General features: G+C 39.2%; 1 protein-coding gene and 1 non-coding gene across 2 annotated transcripts in view; one reads left to right on the forward strand and one right to left on the reverse strand.

Moving 5' to 3' along the window:
- The window catches only part of RABGAP1L (RAB GTPase activating protein 1 like), a 369153-nt gene that overhangs the window by 291432 nt on the left and 55909 nt on the right, over positions 1-21812 (reverse strand). Inside the window, exon 10 of the mRNA XM_049776425.1 lies at positions 14780-14921. Within this exon, the coding sequence (XP_049632382.1) occupies positions 14780-14921 (142 nt within the window). The remainder of the gene's footprint in view (positions 1-14779; positions 14922-21812) is intronic.
- On the forward strand, positions 18882-18950 carry LOC126014629 (small nucleolar RNA Z40). The gene has a single exon (XR_007497640.1). It is a non-coding gene; the product is annotated as a small nucleolar RNA Z40 (small nucleolar RNA).

Genomic DNA, 21812 nt, shown 5'->3' on the forward strand with positions numbered 1-21812 from the left:
GCAAACATGAAACAACAATATCAGTGGCTCTGAGAATGATCCATTTCAGAGAATGCCTGAATTACCTCATCTAAGGTAGGCAATCAAAAAAATTATAATATGTACTCATCATATATTGAGAAATGTTATTAAGAAATTAGATACATGAAATCTATACACTAATACCTTCATATTTATAGGTATGCCATCCATTTTTCCAAAATAAATGAGACACATTTAAAAATAGGTACAAGAAACAAAACAAAAATTACTCTATTATTCATTCATCCAATCATATACTAAGCTCTTGCTACATGGCCAAATTTTTTAAAATAAGAGACATGGTTTCTGCCTTTGAGGAATCCATGATCTAGTAGAAAAATTTCTATGGATATAGGAATAGAGCAGAGCACATTCCTACCTCTTAGAAATAAGAGTGGGGTTCCTATAAAGATGTCTCAGATCAGAACACCTAAGCTAAAGCAGTATACAAATAAATTTGAAAGTAAGCTTTAATGTTCTCCAACAGCAAGACAAAGAAGAACAAAGTGTTTCATATACAAATCTTGCTGATAAAATGTTCAGAATGTATTTCACTGAGATAGTCCTTTTCTAAACTGGGTGACTATCTCTTTACACAAGATATCAAGGCGGGCCCGGAGAGATAGCACAGCGGGTCTTTGCCTTGCAAGCAGCCGATCCAGGACCAAAGGTGGTTGGTTCAAATCCCGGTGTCCCATAGGGTCCCCTGTGCCTGCCAGGAGCTATTTCTGAGCAGACAGCTAGGAGTAACCCCTGAGCACCGCCGGGTGTGACCCAAAAACCAAAAAAAAAAAAAAAAAGATATCAAGGCATCTCATATGGTCTCCTGAGTTCTGCCATGAGTGAACTCTGAGTGCAGAGCCAGAAGTAAACCCTGAATACCACTTGGTATGGTCCCCCCCCCCCAAAAAAAAAAAGGCAAAACAAAACAAAACCCCTTAGAGTGAAATTACTCAGGAGAGGTGAAACAAAAACAACCTCTCTCTAGTGTTTCAGCCTTTTTTCATAGAACCTTGGGACATGAATTATGTCTTTGAAAACGACTTTGTTTTATGTCATATTTCTGCATCTTTCTACATATTGAGAAAAGAAAAAAAAAAAAAAAAGAAAAGTGGATGGAGCCCAGTGGCCAAGTGGTCTCAGATGCACTGGTGGAGAAAAAAAAAGGTCAGAACTAAATACCCAAGTCAAAGACAATAGAATTAAGAGATCCAAACTATTACAATCTAAACAAAATGAAACTATTATACTGGTAGGCCAGGGAGCTAAGGGGGTAGGTATGGGATGCACACTGAGTATTCTGGTGGAGGGAAGTTAACACTGATGGTGGGAATGGCCCTAATTCACTGTCACGTATGCCTAAAACACAACTATGAAGAACTTGTAATTCACAATGGTCTCAATAAAAATTTTAAAAAAATGATCTCTCATATGCAGAATATAAAGAAACAAAATAGGGGACTTACAAATGCACAAAGGTAATAGCAACTGAGACCTAGTCTTCAGTAGGAAGCTTATCACAGGTAAAGAAAGGAAAGAAGGGGAAGGATGGAGAAAATTGAGACAATGGTGGAGGGAGGTACTGGAATGTATTACAAAATTTCATTTTCTAGGGGCCAGACCAGTGGTGCAGCGATAGGGCATTTGCCTTGCACACAGATGACCTAGGATGGACCTCAGTTCAATCACCCGGAGTTCCATATGGTCCCCCAAGCTAGGAGCGATTTCTGAGTGCATAGCCAGGAGTAACCCCTGAGTGTTACCGGTTGTGTCCCAAAAAGACCACCACCACCCCAAAAATATTTTTATCTTATAAATAAAATCCTATTGTGAACAGTATTGTAACCACACATATAAAATTTTTATTAGTATTATTATTCAGCAGAGGTCTTGCTGTGGATCTCTGATGTTGGGATTTGGTAATGGAACCCCTCTTCAAGAGGTATCCCAATCTTACACACTGGAATTCAATCTTTCTCTAAGTAAACTGTATCTGTTATCTTACTATAATTTTATTCATGACGTTTTCCATCCCTAGTTACAAGCAGAACAGGATCTGATCATAAGTATTTAACGTCTTCCTTATAATAGACACAATCTAATATTTTTTAAAAGGTAAAAGAACTTAATCAGAAAAGGAAGGATGTAAGTTGAACCTAGGTAAAAAGCCTAGACAAAAGTGTTCCCCCCCCCCCACTACTTCTTCCCTGTAGTCTCTTCTTTTGATATGTAAAAGGCCAGTGGATAGTTATTTGGGGGGGCGGGGGTTGGGTCACACCCGGCAGCGCTTAGGGGCTACACCTGGCTCAATGCTCAGAAATCGCTCCTGGCAGGCTCCGGGGACCATATGGTATGCCGGGATTTGAGCGTCTACCACTGTGCTGTCTCTGTGGCCCTGGATACTTACTTTTGTAAGTAAGGAGGGAGAGGGAGAGGCAGAGGCAGAGGCAGAGGGAGAGGGCGAAGGAGGGAGAGGGAGGGAGAGGGAGGAGGGAGGGAAGGAAGGAAGGAAGGAAGGAGGGAAGGAGGGAAGGAGGGAGGAAAGGAGGGAAGGAGGGAGGGAGGGAGAGGGAGGGAGGGAGAGAGAGGGAGGGAGGGAAGGAGGGAGAAGGTGGAGGGAGGGAGGGAGAAGAAGAGGCAGAGGGAGAGAGAAAGGAGAGGGGGGAGGGAGAGAGGGGGATCTTGGTATTTTTTTTCAGCTATTACTCTGCTTCATCAGACCCACCTTAGCCTAAGGGGTTAGAAACATGGTGCCTGAGTGTTCTCACCAACACCTGTATTTTTATTTTACAGATGGGTAAGTGAGAAAGAACAAAGCTTGTGAATGGTAGAAACAGTAAGAATATGTAGCCCAAAAGAATAATAAAACACTGTATGATTGAAACTCAGTCATGAACAACTTTGTAACTATGTATCTCACAGTGATTCAATTAATAAATTATTTAAAAATTGAATCATAAAGATTATGCAGGAAAAAAGCAATTACAAAGACTATTAAAAGGGCAATTTTAAAAAGGGTATGAAAAATCTAATACCCTTATTTATTGATGTAATATTTGTTTGGGGATTTACAAGGAGACAGGACAAATTAAAGTCCTAATTATATAAAGTCAAACTTCAATTTTATAATGCCACTTAAAATTTTAATGTGCTTAAATGGATAATAGTTGAAATTTTTATTGAATAATTTGCCTATTTCTGTTTACAGTACAATAAAAAACATTAACAGTACTTTATTTTTAGTCCTGCTGACATACATATTACAAACATTTACTCCAATCCCAATATTCAAACTAGTATAATTTTAGCACTAAGTTTTCAAAGCTCAGCTTTCTTCCTGTGGTTATAACAGAGCTGAGCCATTTAATTCCCACTGCCATATTCCCAGATTCAAATCATTAGAAAATCACATTCCAATTGGTAAAATCCATAATTTCTCCAACAGAAAAATTAAGCTCTTTCCTTCTAACTACTAACTGCTGCTAAAAAGAAAACCATTACGAATTATTGCAGGGGCCGGAGAGATAGCACAGCGGTAAGGTGTTTGCCTTGGTTGGTTCGAATCCCAGCATCCCATATGGTCCCGGTGCCTGGCAGGAGTGATTTCTGAGCGCCAGGAGTAAACCCTGAGCGCCACCTGGTGTGGCCAAAAAAAATTTTGTTTTGTTTTGTTTTGTTTTTGGGCCAAACCCGGCAGTGCTCAGGGGTTACTCCTGGCTGTCTGCTCAGAAATAGCTCCTGGCAGGCACAGGGGACCATATGGGACACCGGGATTCGAACCAACCACCTTTGGTCCTGGATCAGCTGCTTGCAAGGCAAACACCGCTGTGCTATCTCTCCGGGCCCAAAATAAATATTTTTTTTCAATGATCTTGCAAAATTACTACATTTCCAGTCTTGCTTTGTTAAGGGAAAATTTATGAAAATAGATGTTAGATTATTATAATAGTTCAGATAGGTGATCAGATATAGATAGATGCCTATTAAGTCTTTCTCCATCCCCATCCTGTTGATCCTCTTGATCTGGAATTTCACCTTGAGAAGTCAACAACCTGCTGCCCTGGTAACCATTAGCCAAATGCCCCTACTAAGAGGAACTTGACATATTTGGGCAAAAGAATGGACTTCTGCTCACTTCTCCTAAGGTTCTCACCTTATTTTAAAAAAGGATAAGCTCACCATCTGATTGGACATTGCGTTTGAACCTAGACTAGGTCAACGTTCAGGGTGCAAGGTCTCATTGCACTACAAGATTTGTGTGTTCCCATCTCTATTAGATAAGAACTTATTGGTATGTATAGTATTTTCCCATTTTAGTGTGCCTAAGCAAACAAGAAATAAAGCCACGTGGTGCTATCAGATATATGGGGGCGTAAGAACATTTCCAAAGGCATTTGCCTTTCATGCAGAAGGTCGGTGGTTCGAATCCCGGCATCCCATATGGCCCCCGAGCCTGCCAGGAGCGATTTCTAGAAGAGCCAGATATATATATATATATATATATATATTTTTTTTTTTTCTAAAGCAAATGGTCAGGAGACAGAGACTGGGAACAACCAGCCTACAAGGCCAAAATACATTTACAATATGCCAGTCCATAGTTGGTTAAACACATTTACCTAACTTTTATATTTTTACAGCAAAAAATAAAAAAACATTTTAAAATACTTTTTGTTAATATCAAAAAATTCACAGCAGAGATCAAATAGTCTTAAATGAAAGCTCTATGTGTGACAGTGAAAGTACTTTAATCTGATTGCTTGTACTATGTGGTAAGTCTGCACAATAAAGGGGACATAATAATACTGTGGATGTCAAGTGGTTAGTATATGCTTTCCTCCCCTGCACTCAGGCTTCAGCTCCAGGCAGCATTTGCTCCATAAGACACACATTTACCCCCATTCTGGGGGGTGAAGGGAGTGTGTCTTATGGCACGAAAAATATGGTAACTGTTTAAGACATTCTCACAAGAAGACAAGTGGATAGCCAATAAGCACATGAAAAAATGCTCAGCATCACTTAGCATTAGGGAAATACAAATTAAGACAGCAATGAGATATCATCTAACAATGGTGTGACATATCATAAAGAATAGGAACTACCTGTGTTAGTGGGATGCAGTGAAAAAGGAACTCTCAGTCACTGCTGGTAGGAATGTTGTCTAATTCAGCCCCTGTGGGAAATGGGATGGAGAGTCCTCAGTAAACTTGGAATTGAGCTGCCATATGATCCAGCAATTTCAATTTATATAATTTTTTCACTTTTATGAGTATCTGTCCCCAGGACAAAAAAACATTCATTCAAAAGAACATAGGAACATCACTGCAATGAGTACAACAGCTAAGATATGGAATCAACCTAGGTGTCCAGTGACAGATGAATGAATCATGAAGATGTGATACATATACACCATGAAATACTATGCAGCTATAAGGAATGGTGAAATAATGCAGTTTGCTGCAACCTGGTTGGAACTGGAAGATATTGTGTTGAATGAAATAAGCCAGAAGAAAGACAAACACAGGATGATCTCACTTATCTGTGGTATATAAAAGAGAAGAAATCAAGGTGGGAAGGAAGATGAGAAAGAGAAGTAATGGGGAAAAAGGGGTCTGGGCTTCAGTTATACTGGGGATGTGGGTAAGTGATATACCTATATCCAAATCTACAAAGTCAGCATTGAAAATATGAACTCTAAGCAGAAACCACTGAACTTTAATGTGTCTGCCAGAGGCAAAAGGGGGTTAGGGAAAGGTTGGCTGTGAGTTGGTGAGTTTAAGGTATGAGAGCAACCTGGTGCAATGACACCACCAACAAGAAATACATACTTACAAACGTACATACATACATATATACATACATACATACATACAATATAAGGAACAAAAGTAAGTAGTATTATTAAACACCTAACAATTACTTAAATCAGGAGAAAAATTTTAGATAGCACTTTATCAAAATAGAAAAATGCAAATTACATAAAAAAATAATGACTCTATGGGGCCGGGAAGGTGGCGCTAGAGGTAAGGTGTCTGCCTTGCAAGCGCTAGCGTAGGACGGACCACGGTTCGATCCCCCGGCGTCCCATATGGTCCCCCCAAGCCAGGGGCGATTTCTGAGCGCATAGCCAGGAGTAACCCCTGAGCGTCAAACAGGTGTGGCCCCCCAAAAAAAACAAGCAAACAAACAAAAATAATGACTCTAGAATCTCAAAAAGAACATCACACTGCTGAATCTTACCAAGTAGACTGACCCAATTTGACAGCTCTGGAGTCTTTTTAGACTGAATCCCCTTTATGAATTGAATCCCCTTTCTGTCTGAAAGCATAATCGCCAACAGCCATATCTGACACACTCCAACATAGAAATGGCCCAACTCCACAAATGAATTTCATCAAACTGCCAAGCAACCAAATCGTTCCAATCCTATTGCTCCTGAACTATGCCACATACATGCAGGTGCACAGCACCTCCACAATTCATAGTAATATAAGCCCAACAGGATCACAGCAAATCGGATGTGAAAGCTACATAGAAAATCACCAAGTTCAATAAACCTAAACATTAACACAGAAGGGTCAACAAGCACCAACCAGCCAGTAAATTCTCAGACAATGACCTTATTGATCTAAGTTTTGATAATTCCACATACCTTTGCATACGTTGTAATAAATATGAGGTAAAATCTGTGTGTGTCTACAGAGGGAAGGCTAGGATGGTAGGTGGGGAATTGGAGACATTGGTGGAGAGAAGGCCACAGTGATAATGAGATTGGTGCTGGAACATTTTATGTCTGAAATAACTGTATCATGAACTTAAGAAATTAGTATTATAATAAAAGTTTTAATAAAATAAATTTTAAAAGAATTCCATCCAAGAATTAGACTTATATGAGACTACTTGAATCCAGCCTTTTATAGGCATTTTAAAGGAAATCACATTGTATTTCCCATCTATTGTCCACAAATAGTTTCTTATAACCATCCATGTTAGAAGTAATTAAATAGCAATATGAGATCAACAAACACAACAGTTTAAAATCCATACGAAGAAAAATCAAGAACACCTCTTGTTTCAACAAGCAATTTTGAACTCAGGGGATTGTAAAGATGACAGGCTATTTAAAAAGAACCCTAAATGTCCTATCTACAACAAGCTATACACAGAGGGGAACAGTTACACTAGCTCTCCAGGGGGCAAAGGAGGGAGAAATGGGACACATGCTGGTAAAAGGGGTGAAGGGAGGACAACCCTGGTGGTGGAAATGGCCCTGATTCATTGTCACTATGTACCTTAAATATTACTGTGATAGATTTGTTATTCACTTTTGGTCACAATAAAAATTATTTTAAAAAAAAAAACGCTGGGGTTGGAGAGATAGCATGGAGGTAGGGCATTTGCCTCGCATGCAGAAGGATGGTGGTTCGAATCCTGGCATCCCATATGGTCCCCCGAGCCTGCCAAGAGCTATTTCTAAGCGTAGAGCCAGGAGTAACCCCTGAGCACTGCCAGGTGTGACCCAATAACAAACAAACAAACAAAAACCCTGAATAATTGAATGCATCATGTTCTCCAAATATTCCTCTCCTTGAATATTTTAATCTACAAAGGCAAAGCACCAGTCACCCACACAAACATGTGAAATAGTGTTAATCTCCTACATTTAATTATCAAGCTTTGTCATATTTATTCTCATGACAATTCTAAAATAATTCACTTTTCCTATATACCGATAAACCTTTCCTATGTTCATTATTCTAGGTCTAAAAGAAAACAGCTTCCTTAATTTCAGTTGTATTGATTTTAGTCCATTCTCCATTCCTAACAAAGTTGGTTAATAAATTGGATCCCAACACTATTTTTAAAGAAAGTGCTCAAAAAAAAAAAAAAAAGAACTCTAAATGATGCAATGATGGACTTTCTGCTAAGATTCCTAGTATTCAAATTAATGCTCTTTTACACACTTCATTTGGAACAGCATTTGGAAAATATGCACGGATACTTTAATTCCTTTTACTTTAGATCCTTCCCAGGAAATTAAGTGTAATTTTAGTCCTTTTAAAAATCTGTATTCATTTTTAGTTAAATTACAGGCTAAAGCAAGACAATTTAGAGTGACTTGAACTTCCACTTTTGCTTTGACAGACAAATTATTTAAAATAATTAAATAAAAGAATACTCTAATTCCCTGCAGCAGGAAAACATTTCTATGCCACCTCCAGCTCTAACTTTTGATGTTTGAGATGACAGAAATGTCAATTACAGAACTAATAATAAAGTGTATTGAAATGTATGAAATGCCTGATCTATAAAAAAAAAATTTCAAATCTTCTTTTTTGAAGCTATTTTTTTAATATAAGTCATGACCAACAGATTTTCAAAAGACAAGATGACATCTCAAGTACTTGCAAATTGTTAACAGATGTGAAAGTTAATATAGAAGAAAAATATGATGACTTGGTCCTGTTCAGACCCTAGATTAAGAATGCAAAATTTTGAATTTCGGGCCCGGAGAGATAGCACAGCAGCGTTTGCCTTGCAAGCAGTCGATCCAGGACCAAAGGTGGTTGGTTCGAATCCCAGTGTCCCATATGGTCCCCCGTGCCTGCCAGGAGCTATTTCTGAGCAGACAGCCAGGAGTAACCCCTGAGCGCTGCCGGGTGTGGCCCCAAAATCAAAAAAAAAATTTTTTTTTGAATTTCATGCATGTTTTATTTATTTATTTTTTTTTTTGGTTTTTGGGCCACACCCGGCTTTGCTCAGGGGTTATCCTGGCTGTCTGCTCAGAAATAGCTCCTGGCAGGCACAGGGGACCATATGGGACACCGGGATTTGAACCAACCACCTTTGGTCCTGGATTGGCTGCTTGCAAGGCAAACGCCGCTGTGCTATCTCTCCGGGCCCACGTTTTATTTTCAAATGCAACTCCAGAAACGGCACTTTTCTAGCTTTACTAGTTTTTTTTTTTTTTTTGGTATATAATCATTTTCAAGTTTTATAAAAGAAAATAGTTATGGAATCAGATTCTGGAGTCCCAGGCATATGCTGAAAGTTGTCACTGGCTAACATAGGAAAAGTGAGGGGTTGGCGGTGAAGAATCAGCCTTCTTGGCCACAAACTATAGATCAAGAGGTTAGGTCGCAGAAAGACCACTCATTCATTAGATCTCCTTGCTAAAATTTCAGCCAATTCACAACTCTCCTGAACAAGCATTTTAAAACCTCAAGTATTTGCAACACTGGCTTCCCACTTTAGCTCTTTTACCACAAAAATGACTACTGTTCCCAACAACGTGCCAAACATTTGCTCCTAATCAAGTGAACCTGTTTTCTACAAGGAAAGCAAAGCTATTCCTTTTCGGGCCCAGAGAGATAGCACATCGGCGTTTGCCTTGCAAGCAGCCCATGCAGAACCAAAGGTGGTTGGTTCGAATCCCGGTGTCCCATATGGTCCCCTGTGCCTGCCAGGAGCTATTTCTGAGCAGACAGCCAGGAGTAAGCCCTGAGCACCGCCAGGTGTGGCCCAAAAACCAAAAAAAAAAAAAAGCTATTCCTTTTCACAGCGTGTTGCACCACAATAGAACTTCCAATAAGGGGAATGGGATATAATGACAGCACTTTAAAAAATGACTTAAAAATGAATCTCATTTTTTAAAAATAATTTTGGTTATTTTCTCAAGTACTACTGAGCTTACTATTTTTAACAGCTAAATCAAACTGTATTGTCGCTTTTGGTAAGTGGATTTACCAAGCTATTCAAGCATAATAATTTACAATACTATATAGGTTTGGGAAGTAAAGTAAAGGTTGTAAGTCATATGCATCTCCTCATATTCACCACTCAAGTTCCAGTATCGTTCACCCTATCAAAGTGTCCTGGACTCCCTCTGCTCTCTCTACATTCATTCACTTTAAATGTTATTTGCCTAAGCAACCTATTAAAACAGTTCATAGAAGAGACTGAAATATTGCTAAGCATACAAACTGCCACTATACTAAAATTACTATTTGGACAGCTCACAAGCCTTTGTTAAGAGTTCACTCAGGTGGACTTGAGTTAAAAAGGCAGAGCAGAGTAAAAAGCATTTGCCAAGACACAATAGTATATCAGAGAACTATGTGATTATGTGCTGCGTGGAGAATCCTTATTTTTAACTTCTGTTTTCCAACTACAGATAAACTGAAATCTTGTCCCTTATCCATGACCTCTCGGCCAGATTAACCCTAATGTCCCATCTCTGTTTCCTTCTCATCAAACCTATATGTGAGAGGACACCAGGTAATACTCAGGGAACAAATGATACCTAGGATTAAACTAAGGTGAGTCCCACACAAAAAAAGCACCTTAACCTATCCACTATGTCTGGCCCCTCAAATTTCTTGAAAGGTTAGAACAAGATTCTTCCTTTCTCCCCAACTCAATCATCGGTCCATTACAAAGGCAGATTTCCCCATATGGATTCAGGGATGTCACATATTTACAAAATAAAAACCTAATGAAATATTTTGCTCCTGCCCAACTACGCCTCCTGTTCCCTGAATATACTGTGTCTCTCCCCACACTCCTCTCAAGAGCCTTTACCTTCATTGTGCATTGTGCATTCCAAGCACTGCCAGGAATAATACCTGAGTGCAGAATTAATTGCCATCAGAACTGCCAGGTGTGGCCCCAAAACAAAAAATAGTGATAGTTTTCCCAATGAATACTTTATATGACTTCAAAATCTTGGAAGTATTTCTAAGTATTCTGCTGATTAATAACAAGTCAAGACTGGACATCTGACTTGCCGTTAACCAGTTTCCTAGTTAACCAGATTCCTATAAATAGCTCTTCCTTAAAACACACAATTTAAATCTCTTCATCCCTAAAGTAATTATCACTGGATCAAAAGATACCTTTCCAAACCTTGAATGTGTATAAAAGGATATTCTTGAACATGTTTTCACTAAAATCTTAACATATTTTTCTCTAATCTGTTTTTAAAGCAGTTGTGAGACTTCTAAGACAATTTCTATATTATCTATTACTTTGGTATTATAATAAAATGTTCTATTTATTGTTGTTGCTGGGGACACGCCAGGCATGCTCAGGAATTACTCCTGGATCTCCACTCAGAAATCACACCTTGCAGGCTCACTAAAATACCAGGTATTAAACCTGGGGTCACTGTGTGCAAGGCAAACACTCTCCCCACGGTACTATTGCTCAGACCCCAGCAAATATTTTGACTCAATTGGAGCATAAACTGAGTTGGGTGATCCCAACAATTTTCTCATAAAACTAGTACAGAATATAATGTCACACAATTGAACCAAATGCTAAATTGTAACCAATAAGCAATCTAGAAGCAGTTATGCTGTACACTTCCAAAGCTAGGTCATAAAAAGCACTGCAGCTTCTACCTTAGTCTCTCGGATTGCTCTCCAGGGGAAGTAAGCCATTACTGTAATGATGCCCAAGCAGCCACTGCAGAAAGGCCTAGAAAGTGAGAAGCAAGGTTTCTTGCAACATTATTATTTTGGCAGCTGCATGAATAAGCCCCCTGGAGACTTCTCCAAATTTTCAACCATCTCCAATGAAGTTGATTACATTAATATCTGACTCATAAGAAACTGTTCGTCAGAATTACCCAGATATGTCATTCCCTAATTCCTAATCCACAGAGATCATGAGAATAGTTTTTGTTAGGTAAACTAAACAAAAACATATACTTCCAACCATAACTTTTTAAATTTAAAAAAAAAATCTGGGCCAGAGTGATAGCATAGTGGTAGGGCATTTACCTTGCATGTGGCCAACCCTGGAAAAACTCTGGTTCGATTCCTGGCATCCCATATGGTCCCCTGAGCCAGGTGCATTTTCTGAGTGCAGAGTCAGGAGGGATCCCTGAGCGCTGTCAGGTGTGACCCAAAAACCAAAAAAAAAAAAAAAAAATCTTTCCTATTTTTTAAATTTTACTAAAAGACCCATGATTTACAAAGTTATTCATAGTAGAGTTCTAGACATACAATGTTCCAGTACCAATCTCACCACCAATAAATGTCAACTTCCCTTCTTCACCAATGATCCCAGTTTCCTTCCCATACCCTGTCATACATAAAATTTTATGTGGTGCCTAAAATAAAGAAAAAGCTTAAATCTAAACTTTTGTTTTTCAAAAGTTAAAAAAACGAAAGACAGTGCAGAATGTGAAGACATTTTAAAAACACTGAATACCTGAATCTGTATATTAAGAAATCTTAGAAAGCAATTAGATGACAAATAACCCAGTCTTGTTTGGTTTTGGTTCAGTGGTCTATACTTCACAATTCTCTGGCTCTGTGTTCAGGAGACCATGTACAGTGCCAGGAATCAAAAGAAGGCAAGCGCCCTACCCATTCCACATCTCGCCAGTTCCCAAATAAGCCAACTGTAAAATAGACTAAGGACTTGAATAAACTTCACAAAAAAAAAAAAAATATATATATATACATGAGTCTTGAGTATCAAATAAGACACACAGGGACCAGAGCAAATAGTACAATAGGTAAGGCACTTGCTTTGCACACAATGATTTGGGTTCAACCCCTGGCATCCCATATGGTGCCCCAAGTCTGCAAGCAATAATTCCTGAGAGAAGATCCAAAAAAAAATGGTGCTGGGTGTGGCAAAAAAATTTAATGTACAACATGGGGATGAAGAAATAGGTAGAGTAGGATGCTTGCTTTGCATGCAACTGACCTGGGTTTGGTCCCCAGCATCCCATATAGTTTCTCCAAGAACCCCTAGAAGTAAATCCTGAGCACAAAGCCAGGAGTAACCACTGAGCATTTCCAGCTATAGCCCAAAAATTAACAAAAAGGATGCACATTGTTAGTCATTAAGGAGAGCAAATTAACAACATATATCAATTATAAAAAATAAAATTTGTAAAAAAAAAAAAGAATAACATTTGTATTTATTCAGATCTATGCTCAGAAATCACTCCTAATACTCAGGGGCTATATGTGAAACTGGTATTGAACCAAGGTTAGCTACAAGCAATGCTTAACTCCTGTACTCTTTCTTCGGTTCAGTTCTAATTACTGAAGTTAATAATGCTAAAAGTTATAAGAATATGGAGTAAATAGCTGAAATGTAATTGGCATAAATGGTAAAGATACTTTGGAGGTTTCTTATAAAATTAAGATATATATATATATATATATATATATATATATATATATATATATATATACACACATCACCTCAGGAAGCTCACCATAAGAGTGATGAGTTTAGTTAGAGAAATAACTACATTTTGAACTGTCCTAATAATGAGAATGTATGAGGGAAATGGAAAGCCTGTCTAGAGTACAGGTGGGGGTGGGGTGGGAAGGAGGGAGATTTGGTACATTGGTAATGGGAATGTTGCACTGGTGATGGGTGGTGTTCTTTACATGACTGAAACACAAACAAAATCATGTATGTAATCAAGGTGTTTAAATAAAAAATATATAAAGGGGCCCGGAGAGATAGCACAGCGGCGTTTGCCTTGCAAGCAGCCAATTCAGGACCAAAGGTGGTTGGTTCGAATCCCAGTGTCCCATATGGTCCCCCGTGCCTGCCAGGAGCTATTTCTGAACAGAGAGCCAGGAGTAACCCCTGAGCACTGCCAGGTGTGGCCCAAAAAACAAAACAAAACAAACAAAAAAATATATATATAAAAAAAAAGAAAGATATATATACATTACACAAAGGAAATGCAGTGAGCCTACTCCTAGGTATTTATTCAAGTGAAATGCAAGCATGTATTTACCACAGCCATATTCATATCAGCTAAAAATTTAAATTTATTACAAGGTTACTAGCAGATAAAACTGTAGCATAACTTTTAAATATCAGAATTATAAAAGGAGCCAATTAATTCTACAAAATATGTCTCAATAGTATTATGCTTTGTGAACAATATTAAGCATCATGTGATTTTTTTGTATGGGAAACTGTAGGGAAAAATTATAAATCAATTACAAAAAATATAAAGCAGATCACTGATTATTAAGGATGACAGGTTAGAAGAATGAACTATAAAATGATCTTGGGGAAGGTTTTAAGGTAATGGAAATGTGTTTATCATTATTCTTATGGTGGCTAAAAATTTAATAAATTATCTACATATAATACAGGTACATTTAAGAGGCTGTCAATACAGTTTAGAGCAGGGTACTGTCTTTACACATCTAGCAGATCCAGGTTCAATTCTCTGCATCCCATATGGTCCCTTGAGTCTTGCAAGGAGTGATAGTGCCAGGAGTAAGCCCAAAGCACCTCCGAATATGATACCCCCCAAAAAATCTTCAAGATATTTATTTAATTAGAAATTTATTTAAGATATTTATTTAAGTATATTTAAGTTCTTTAAGAACTTCTTGTTCTTGTTAAACACTTCAAAAATACCTAAAGTCAAATGAAAAACCAAACAGCAAAGTGTGGCTACCCAATGTAAATAGATGTGTAAGTGACACAGGAGACTAAAAGTAGTAATCCAGGAACCAAGCAAATGAAATGACCTTCTGCATCAAGCACAAGACAGCTGTAGAATAGTAGACTAGGAAAAAACCAGCATTCATCCACCTTACCATGAATAAATGTACATGTGTTCTCTCTCTCTTCCCCTCTCTCTCCCTCAACACTCTCTCTCGCCATCTCCCCGCCCCTCTCTAGTTCACATACAGACCTTGGTGAGTAACAAGTAAAGCAGCTATACAAGAAGGAGTAAATGAGTAGATTCTTTCCTTACCCTCTTCTACTTCATCCTCCTGGGGTGACAATGGACCCCCTCCACTAGTAGGAGTGACAGGCTCCTCCTTCTCAGACTCCCGCTGGAGACTCACCACCTCATAGATGGCATCTCCAGCACTGGTGTGGCCTTTTCCCTCAGACTGAAAGACAGAAACATGTGTTTTAAAATAAACATGTATACAGAGAGAAAGAAACATTTTCCATTAGGAAACACTAAAAGATGGCATTTCAAGAGTACATTAAAAGGGTTTGGACATCCAGGTTTGTCTATAACATCATCTGGAAGCAATCCTCTACCACGGAAGACCCTACCACTGCTCAGACATCGACCTGCTCAAAAGAGACTTCTCTTAACTCTGAGAAGACTTAACAACAATGACCTGCTTACAGGACAGGGCTCTCTGCATTGCCCTTTAATGGTGAGGTGAAACGAGAGGACGCTCCACATCCTGACTTCAAAGTAGGATATGCAGATTCCAGGATATTTAATACAAAAACATGATACCAACAACAGAGACTGTGTGAAAAATAAAAGTGTGTTGGCACTACAGACAATGTCTTGGATTGGACGATTTAGCTTGCCTGGAGCCTAGAGTTGGTCTTATGCCAGGAAACTTCAGGGGTGGGGTCTCTTTGTATTTAGGCCAAGGTTATTCTTTTCCATCCCCATATTTTGGTGGGCTTATGCAAACAACAATTGCATAAAAACACCGTTTTTACTGTGCTCCTTTGTCTCTAATCCTTAAAAAAAAAAAAAACCACTTAAAATTTGAGGTTAACTTAAGCTAATATGCATGTACATGGAAAAAATATGCATGTACATGTAAAAATACTATGCCTCTAATGTTTAAGGAGTTATGTAAGTTTTATGACTTTATTATAATGTGTTACAATCTGGGGACTTGAGGAACAAAGTAATTGTACATGGATTCTGTTTTATTTATCTTAATGTTCTTTGGCTGAAAGTTCAAAGTTAAGATATCAGTAAGGGGACTTCTGAGAATTACGTTATGGGTGATTGTCCTTTCACTGTAACTTTACCTTGTCCTCTTTCTTTGCATCTTTGTTCTCATAATTAAAAATAAAAAATTTAAAAAATTAAATAAAATAAAAAATAAAAGGGTTTGGAGGAGTATCACAGCATGTCAGATACAGAGCACACCTGAGGTTAAAAAATACATGATGGGGCCGGGAAGGTGGCGCTAGAGGTAAGGTGTCTGCCTTGCAAGCGCTAGCGTAGGACGGACCATGGTTCAATGGTTCAATCCCCCCCCCCCCACGTCCCATATGGTCCCCCCAAGCCAGGGGCGATTTCTGAGTGCATAGCCAGGAGTAACCCCTGAGCATCAAGCGGGTGTGTCCCAAAAACCAAAAAAAAAAAAAATAGTACATGCACTGTTCTGTCTGTGACATTCTCAATGTCACTGTTCTCATACTAATTTAAAGAATTTCAGTTAAATCTAATCAATTTTTAAGAAAGCAATTTCTTTGACCAGAAAAACCTGAGACACCCAAGATTATAGAACAGACTGATAAATACTAGATTCTTAAAACTGACTACATGTGACTGAATTACAGAGGTTAGGCATGTCAGTAAATTCAAGGAAGAATATGGTTTTTACCTTCTAAAAAGTTCACGTATTTAATAGCCTTTACTGGAAGAAAAAAATAAGGGAACTACCAATAAGCCATTCTAGTATGACCCAAATAAACTGGCCTCTGCCTGCCTCATCTCACACTAAGTATTTTACTACATTTCAGACACTCTGACCTGGTTTTAGCTCACTGAACCTTTAAATTCCTCCTCAATTCCATACTTTTTTCTCTGCTTACACAGATTTTCCTCCTACTTTCTACTAATTCCCATCTTTCATGGATTCTTACATCCATTTTCATATCTCAGATCCATCTCAACTCACCCCATTGTAATTATACATTTATTGTTATATTTGTTTAGTGGGACACAAATAACACAAGGGTAGGGACCATGCTGACTTTTACTTTGAAAATAAGGCCTTTTGCACATAGTAAGTACTCAACAAAAATCAGAGCAATGAGTGACTATACCAACTGGAAAACATCATACAAAATTTTGCAGTCAAATATATCTGAGTTTGAGATTTGATTCCACTACTAATCAAATATGTGATACTGGAAAAATTAACTTCACTGAGTCATGTATCTATGTAAAACTCATAACTCGCCTAATTGTTGAAATATTAAATGTGATAACTCTGCTAGAGCAACTGGATAATAAATAATAATGTCCATGCTTTATATGCAGGTGGCCCAGGTTTAATCACTGACATCCTATCAGTGGTCCTCAAACTATGGCCCGCGGGCCACATATTGTATTTGTATCTGTTTTGTTTCTTCATTGCAAAATAAGATATATGCAGTGTGCATAAGAATTCGTTCATAAGTTTTGTTTTTACTATAGTCAGACCCTCCAATGGTCTAAGGGACAGTGAACTGGCCCCCTGTTTAAAAAGTTTGAGGACCCCTGTACCTATATGGACCCTCAAGCACCAGCAGGAGCAATTACTAAGTGAAGAGCCAGAAGTAAGCCCTGAGCACCACCAGGTGTGACCCCAAAACAAAATAAATATAATAACTGCCATTTACAAAATGCCTAGAACCAATTTAGTAGTAGAAATGTGGCGGTGGTAGTAGCAGTAGCAGCAGAGAATAATGTTTACAATGCCATACTAGGCTTAGAACACAAAAGTATAGAAATATACAGAGACAGAATTATCTCTAATGTTTACCTGGACTGTAACTCATCTAAATTACTACTCAAAGTACTTTATTTCCTGCTTTCAAGAATTCTAAACCATGGGATCAGAGAGATAGCACAGAGGTAAGGCATTTGCCTTGTAAAAACAACTACACTCTTCCAAACTATTGTCACCTCAATCAAAAGCTAAATGCTCAAAAAAAAAAAAAAAAAAAAAAGCTAAATGCTCAATTTAAAATATATTCTGAATTTTAAAATCACAATTTTAGTGATATGCACACTTACACACTGTAATAGGAGATGAAAGTTATGAATGTTGATATACTTAAAGCAGTACCTATGACTCAATCTTCTGTCTTTAAGGAAAAAAAACTAGGAAAATAAACCCAACACAAGCAGAAGGAAGAACATAAACATAACAGCATAAATCAATGAAAATGAAGAAGGAAAATTTCAAAAAGCAATGAAGTCCACCAAACCCAAAGTCAATGACAACAGAATCGATACCCAATCTACAACAAGCTTTCCACAAAGGAGATATTATACTAGCAATCCAGAGGACAAAGGGGGGAGGCATAGGATGCATACTGGAAACAGGGGTGGAGGAAGGACAACACTGGTAGTGAGAATGGCCCTAATTCACTGTCACTATGTAACTTGAATATAACTGTGAAAGATTTTTAATCCACATTGATCACAATAAAAATTATTTAAAACGAACAGGAGCAATAGCACAGTGGTAGGGCATTTGCCTTCAGCATGCAGCTGACCCAGGATGGACCTGGGTTTGATCCCCAGCATCCCAAATGATCCCCAAGCCTGGAGCAATTTCTGAGAGCATACCCAGGAGTAAGCCCTGAGCATCACTGGGTGTGGCCCAAAAGCCAAAAAATAATTTATTTTTATTTTAAAAAAAAAAAAGCAATTGACAATGACTTGGACCTCAGCTTGTTTTGAGGGTGCCTGAATGAGCAGCAGCTGCCCAGGACACATGACCCTGAAGATAACGACAGTAGATCCTGGGAAGACTGCAGATAGATCCACTGCAGACAGGTACCCACTAGCCCCTCCCCAGTCTTCACCCAACCAGTGTGGTTATCAGCATCTAATAACCAACGGTGGGGCCGGGAAGATGGCGCTAGAGGTAAGGTGTCTGCCTTGCAAGCGCTAGCGTAGGACGGACCTCGGTTCGATCCCCCGGCATCCCATATGGTCCCCCCAAGCCAGGGGCGATTTCTGAGCGCATAGCCAGGAGTAACCCCTGAGTGTCAAATGGGTGTGGCCCAAAAACCAAAAAAAAAAAAATTAATAACCCACGGCGGCACCAGCCACCATGTGGTCTGGCTCTAATGCTGTGTGTAACAGATGTTATGATGAACACAATGTTCAATTGCTCTGAAGAAGCTGAGTGAAACGGCCTTTCTAAACGTCCTCCAGGCTGAGGCAAGCCTGCTCCCCAGTACCAGCGACCAGCAGTGTGACCCTAAATCTGCTGTTTTGTTTCTGTTCCAGACTCCCAGAAGCGAACCACCTTCCTTAGGCTGAGACTCAGCGGGGAGGCAGAAGGTGGTCAGAGGAGGCATCCCAAAGTGAAGAAAGATGAAAACTGCACGCAGGGTGGATGACATAAATAAAAATTTATTTACACTTCAAAAAAAAAAGGCAATTAAAACCAAAAAGGACAGTTCTTAATAAAACTCATTACTGTCAAGGGCCAGAGAGATAGCATGGAGGCCTTGCATGCAGAAGGTCGATGGTTCGAATCCCAGCGTCCCATAAAATCCCGGAGCGATTTCTGAGCATAGAGCCAGGAGTAACCCCTGAGCGCTGCCAGATGTAACCCAAAAACCAATATGTATGTATGTATGTATGTATGTATGTATGTATGTATGTATGTATGTATGTATATATATTACACTGTCAAAAGATAAAGGAAATTACCAATGCCAGAAACAAGAGTGGTTATCTTTTAGCTCCCAAACATCAAAAAAATAATGAAATACTGCAACTGTCCTATGAATTGTGACTTATTGAACTGTGAATTATGAATTTTGATTTATGAATTGTGACCAATGCCTTAAAAGATATTATATGCTGGGGTCAAAGCAGCAGTACAGGGGCAACCTGAGTTCACTTTCTGGCATCCCATATGGTTCTTCAAGTACCACAGGAGTAATTCCTGAGTGCAGAACCAGGAGTAACCATTGAACATCACAGGGTGTGACCCAAAAACAAAACAAAACAAAAATATACCTACAAAATGCCCTTCTTATATTTCAAGAAATACATAACCTGAAAAATTCTCTACTACTAAAAAGTTTAATCTGTAAGGTTAAATCTTTTTCAAAATAAACTTTCATCATGAAATATATTCTCAATCATTGACTGCTTTTAAAATTATTTCTAGAGCTTAAGATACAGATTTCCGCTTCCTGGGAGCCGGGAGTCTAGCAGGAGGAGGTTTGGCAGGCCCACGCCATGCCAGAGGCCTGCTTGGCCAGGCCTAGGGGGGGGTGCGGGACTTGGGTAACCCCAGCGCCCCTCTGCCGCCTTGCTCCAGATCTCCAGGGCTTCCCCGGGCCACACGCCTGGGCAAGCCGGTGAGTTGGGTCCCTTGGTGGAGCTTGAAGGTACCCTAGGCCTTCCCCCACTATCCATGCGGCTCCTTAGGGAGGGTCTGGGTGGGGCTCTGAACTTCTGGTCTCCCAGCTTCTTGAAGGATCTCTCCTTCTTGGGAGCCGGGAGTCTAGCAGGAGGAGGTTTGGCTGGCACTGGTAATCTCTGTCCAGTCTACATTTTCAAAATCGCGCGGGGGCAATAGCCCCCGCGCGCACAAGAAACGTTAATAGTACTCTCACAAGAAACATTAATAGTACTCACTATCATTGAATTATGTTTTTATGTATGCAGAATGTCCATTTTGTACTCTGCCCTTTTGCATACTCCTTCATAAGTTCATACTTCTCTTTAACTTCTTTAACTCCTATCATCATTACTCCTTTTTTACGCTTTCTAACTTAAGTACTGTTGAGTCCTAAGTCACAGACCAAAGTGGTGCCCTAGAGTTAACACCCACCCAACTATTTTAAAAGGCATAAAAAGGACACATATCTTTTCAACATTTTATGGGTGTTTTCTTTGACGGCTATAACTTTTGCTAAATACTTTCTTATACAGTGATGATCCCCCCCCCCCATGTTTTTTATCTTCTCTTTGTGAACTGCTCAATATGGAATTTGGTGTGAAAGAATCCCTCAGTTTAATACTTATGTTTGAACCAAGTCATGGGTCTTGTTGGAAATGTTCTTATGCCCCCATATATCTGATAGCACCATGTGGCTTTATATCTTGTTTGCGTAGGCACACTAACATGGGAAAATACTATACATATCAATAAGTTCTTATCTAATAGAAATGGGAACACACATATCTTGTAGTGCAATGAGACCTTACACCCTGAACATTGACATAAAGACCTGGCACAGGCCTCAGAAGAATGGGCATTCTCCATTTACCCCTTGATCTACAGAAGACATTTACAAAACATCCAAGGTTGTATATAACATCACCCGGAGGCATTCCTGTACCAAAGACGACCCTACAGCTGCTCTGACATCGATCTACTCAAAAGAGACATCCCTTAACACTGAGAAGACAACAAGAACAATGACCTGCTTACTGGACAGGGCTTGCTGTATTGCCCCTTTATGGTGAGGTTTGTCTATAACATCACCTGGAAGCAATCCTCTACCACGGAAGACCCTACCACTGCTCAGACATCGTCCTGCTCAAAAGAGACTTCCCTTAACACTGAGAAGACTTAACAACAACAACCTGCTTACAGGACAGGGCTTCCTGCATTCCCCTTTCATGGTGAGGTGAAACGAGAAGGCACTCCACATCATGACTTCAATGTAGGACATGCAGATTCCAGAATCTTTAATACAGAAACATGAGACCAACAACAGAGACTGTGTGATAAGTGTGTTGCCACTATGGACAATGTCTTGGAGCGAACGATAACTTTCTTGAGGCCTAGAGCTGGTCTTATGCCAGGAAACTTCAGGGGTAGGATCTCTTTGTATTTAGGCCAAGGCTATTCCTTTCCATGCCTCCCATATTTTGGTGGGCCTATGCAAACAACAATTGCCACTCTAACACCGTTTTTACTGTGCTCCTTTGACTCTAATCCTTAAAACGCACCCACTTAAAATTTGAGGTTAACTTAAGCTAATATGCATGTACATGGAAATGTAAAAAATACTATGCCTCTAATGTTTAAGGAGTTACGTAA

The sequence above is a fragment of the Suncus etruscus genome, chromosome 7, assembly GCF_024139225.1.
Source record: "Suncus etruscus isolate mSunEtr1 chromosome 7, mSunEtr1.pri.cur, whole genome shotgun sequence".
Classification (NCBI taxonomy): Eukaryota; Metazoa; Chordata; class Mammalia; order Eulipotyphla; family Soricidae; genus Suncus; species Suncus etruscus.